This window comes from Brassica napus, chromosome C2, assembly GCF_020379485.1.
Source record: "Brassica napus cultivar Da-Ae chromosome C2, Da-Ae, whole genome shotgun sequence".
Classification (NCBI taxonomy): Eukaryota; Viridiplantae; Streptophyta; class Magnoliopsida; order Brassicales; family Brassicaceae; genus Brassica; species Brassica napus.
This window is the reverse complement of record NC_063445.1, coordinates 48,501,600-48,505,335: the sequence shown is the minus strand read 5'-3', so window position 1 is coordinate 48,505,335 and position 3,736 is coordinate 48,501,600. Positions and strand designations below refer to the sequence as shown.

At 38.2% G+C, this 3,736-nt stretch overlaps 1 protein-coding gene across 1 annotated transcript; it reads left to right on the top strand.

The window, feature by feature from the left end:
- Positions 1-443: 443 nt before the first annotated feature.
- On the top strand, positions 444-2,236 carry LOC111198521 (expansin-A15). The gene is made up of 4 exons (XM_022697018.2): positions 444-633; positions 725-858; positions 939-1,251; positions 1,435-2,236. The coding sequence occupies exons 1-4, from the start codon at positions 626-628 to the stop codon at positions 1,739-1,741; spliced, it is 762 nt and encodes a 253-aa protein (XP_022552739.1). The 5' UTR covers positions 444-625; the 3' UTR covers positions 1,742-2,236.
- The last annotated feature ends 1,500 nt before the right edge of the window (positions 2,237-3,736 follow it).

Genomic DNA, 3,736 nt, shown 5'->3' with positions numbered 1-3,736 from the left:
TTATTTCAAAAGCTTGCATGCGATTTTGGAGGAAAAAAACCACCACAAAAAAAAAACTCTGCAGATATCATCACAAGAAAGAAAAGAATCCTGTCATTTTTCTTGTTGCTTTAGGTTGAGAATCGCGAACCTTTGTAAAAATCAAGTATTGGTAAAAAAAAAGTTGTAGTGTCAAAATTTTATTTTTAAACTTAGTTGGAGAACAAAAAAAAGTCTCCAAGTGGTGCCCATATGTAAATGTCGCAAAATGAACTAAGTAGTGCACTAGTGGAACGAATGTAACTAACATTAACTAACTATGTAAGTAGATACAGTAACTATAAGTTTTTAATTTCACAATTGAAATATTTTAAAAGCAACCTTTTAAATATTTGTAACAATTTTTTTTTTATTGTTTATATAATTAAGAGAAGAACCTAGGAAGAAAGTCACGGTCAATAAGGTTAAAGCATTACCGGTAAAAAGAAGAGAGAAGGCCATTAAAGCAGTAAATGAAGGGTCAAACATTCTATAAATTCAGCTCCAACCATCGACCTTCTTCTTCACTCCCATCAAAGCAGCTATCTCTCTCCTGCACATTCCATTTTCTCACTTCTCCAAAAAGCTCTGCATTTTCTCTAACAGAATGTTCATGTAAACATCTCTCTCTCATCCAGCTGTTTTTCTTACAACTTGCTAGTAATGTCTTGGGTACTAATTTTGTTTGGCAATTGTCCAACCGCAGGAGAAGGATGGGTCTTTTGGGGATTTTCCTGTTGGGTTTTGCTGCAATGGCATCATCTGTTCATGGATACGATGCTGGGTGGGTCAACGCGCATGCAACTTTCTATGGTGGAAGTGATGCTTCAGGAACAATGGGTAAGTGTGTCAACAAAATTACCTTCTCTCCAAAAAAATCATTTCAACGTTTTTAAATGAAATGTCTCTGTTGTCACCAGGTGGAGCTTGTGGGTACGGTAACCTCTACAGCCAAGGATACGGGACCAACACGGCCGCGTTAAGTACCGCGCTGTTCAACAACGGGCTTAGCTGCGGCGCGTGTTTCGAGATCCGATGCCAGAGCGACGGCGCGTGGTGTCTACCTGGCGCTATTGTGGTTACGGCCACGAACTTCTGCCCTCCCAACAACGCTCTGCCTAATACCGCAGGTGGTTGGTGTAACCCTCCACTACACCACTTTGATCTCTCTCAGCCTATCTTCCAACGCATTGCTCATTACAAAGCTGGTGTTGTCCCTGTTTCTTACCGAAGGTAACACCATTTTTAAACTTAATTTGATATATTTTTATATTTCTTCTAATGGGTATTTATAATTTTGATGTGTACCTCTGTTTCTGTTTAAAAGTTCCAAACTTTATGCAATTTAATATCTGGTCTTCCTAAATTATGTTATTTATGTTGCATGTTATCTAATTGTATTTTTTTTATCTGTAGGGTTCCGTGTAAGAGAAGGGGAGGCATAAGATTCACAATCAATGGCCACTCTTACTTTAATCTTGTCTTGGTTACCAATGTTGGTGGCGCAGGAGATGTTCACTCCGTTGCGGTCAAAGGTTCAAGAACTAGGTGGCAGCAAATGTCAAGGAACTGGGGGCAAAACTGGCAAAGCAACAATCTTTTGAATGGTCAAGCTTTGTCCTTTAAGGTTACTGCTAGTGATGGTCGAATCGTCGTCTCTAACAACGTTGCTCCTGCTAGTTGGTCCTTCGGACAAACTTTCACCGGCCGTCAGTTCCGTTGAAGTTGTGTCAAGTTCGGTTTACATAGTTTAGGGTTTGTGGTAGTATCGAGGAGAGAGAGAGAGAAAAGAGGGTTTATGGCTTTTTAGGGTTTTAATTTGAGAGCCATTAAACCTTTTTCAACTCTGAGGGTAAAATGGAGAAAATGGCTTATTTTAAGAGCTCTTTTAGTCATTTTATGGGTTAGGGTTTATAGTAAGTGAGTATCTATCTAGTAGAGTGGTGTGTGCATCTTTTAGCAAAGGGACCTCTATGTTTCACCAATGGTTTCCTTTGTTTTATCACTTTTTATTGTCTTATTTTTCAAGCTTCTGTCTTTTGTTTTAAACCGGTTAAAAAGCAGAAGCGGGTAGGGCAGAGATGGTAATTCACCACCCGCCATGTGTTTTCTTTCTTTCTTTTGAGTCGTTTTTATGTTATGAAATTGAAATGCTGTGTATTATCAGCTTGATAAATGTTTTCTTAACCGAGTATGAACTTTCATGTGTTTCGTGTGATTTTATTGTTCAGTAGTTTTCCTTTGAAGAACAGAACTCTTGAACTTAATTGACTCTAGAAAGTATGGCGTATGTTGAAAATTATAGGTGAGAGAATCAATATCGTTCCAAAAGCAAAGAAAATGAAATCAAACGCACATGTGGTTGTAACCTTCTAAATAATCCTACAAAACTCGGGAGAATTGCCAAGTGTGACTCAAAACTTGGAGTCAAACCCAAAACAATACCCCAACTTGGGTCAAACGCAAAAGTAACTTAAAAGGCTATTGAAATTACAACTATCCCCTTGTGACCAAACAAAAAAACGGAATTTTTTTTACGTTTCTACCCCTCGCAAGTCGTCTGTTTAGACGACTTGAAAATAAGTCGTCCAGACGACTTAACTGAAAGTCGTCTGGACAGTTAGTCTTAAACATAATTTAAAAATTTTGTAAAAAATATTTTGATAAGTGAAAAATGGGAATTATGTAATTAACATATGTCTTAGGAGGTATAAATTAAGATATAACAAATTTCAATTGTTTTCAGCATAGATGAGTGAAAGTAGTGAGTCATGATATTCTTTAGTTTATGTTTCATCAACATATGTTGTAGTATTGTATGTGTTCTTAGGGTTAGATTTTGGAAAGCATTAAAACCGTTTTTGAAAATTTTTAAAATTACTTATGCGTGTTCATTTCTGTGTATAGTAAACACTATTTAAGTATAATTTGATTTTATAACGTGGTTAGTTAGTTAATCTAGTCATTTTAGTTTAGGGGTTCATTTTAGGGTCTAGGACGACTTAATATTTTGTCGTCTGAAAACAGACGACTAAATATTAAGTCGTCTGTTGTACATTATCAGCCAGAATAAGTCGTCTAAACCGGACCAAACCTTAAAGTTTACCAATGTACTTTTAAAGCTAACCGGATTATTTACCCAATATATAAGGTGATTTTTTTTTTTTTTTCATTTTTCGCGAAATTCAGAAACCCTAACAGTTCTCTCTCAAAACCCTAACAGTTCTCTCTCAAAGGCGATTTCGAATTCCCACGATTTCCGAACAAACCATCGTTCTCAACGTCGGCTATCTATCTCACTTCATTCTCACCGTTGTCGCCGCAGCTTCTTCTAACCCTAGCGCCGCCGATTCCTCTAAACCCTAGCGCCGCCGATTCCTCTAAACCCTAGCGCCGCCGCTTCCACTATTTCCGAACAAACCGTCGCCCTCGCCACCGTGGTCACCAACGTTCTCACCGCCGCTTCCTCTAAACACTAGCGCCGCCGCTTCTTCTAAACCCTAGCGCCGCCGCTTCTTCTCTGTAAACCTTAGCGCCGTTTCTCTGTAAACCCTAACGCCGCTAAGTCATCAATCTCGAGGAAAAGATGAACATAAAACGTTGTCTCTATCAATTTACTCATTCTCACCGTTTCACGTTTATTTTTTCAGATCTATAACCGCAATGACGAGTACTCCAACTCCTTCTGCGACTGGAAGACTTGTAAGTAATTTAAGTC

What these genes read in the sequence shown, in the direction of transcription:
- LOC111198521 (XM_022697018.2), top strand. An exon ending in TGATGCTTCAGGAACAATGG is followed by an intron (nt 859 to 938) that starts GTAAGTGTGTCA and finishes TGTTGTCACCAG; the next exon opens with GTGGAGCTTGTGGGTACGGT. An exon ending in GTCCCTGTTTCTTACCGAAG is followed by an intron (nt 1,252 to 1,434) that starts GTAACACCATTT and finishes TTTTATCTGTAG; the next exon opens with GGTTCCGTGTAAGAGAAGGG.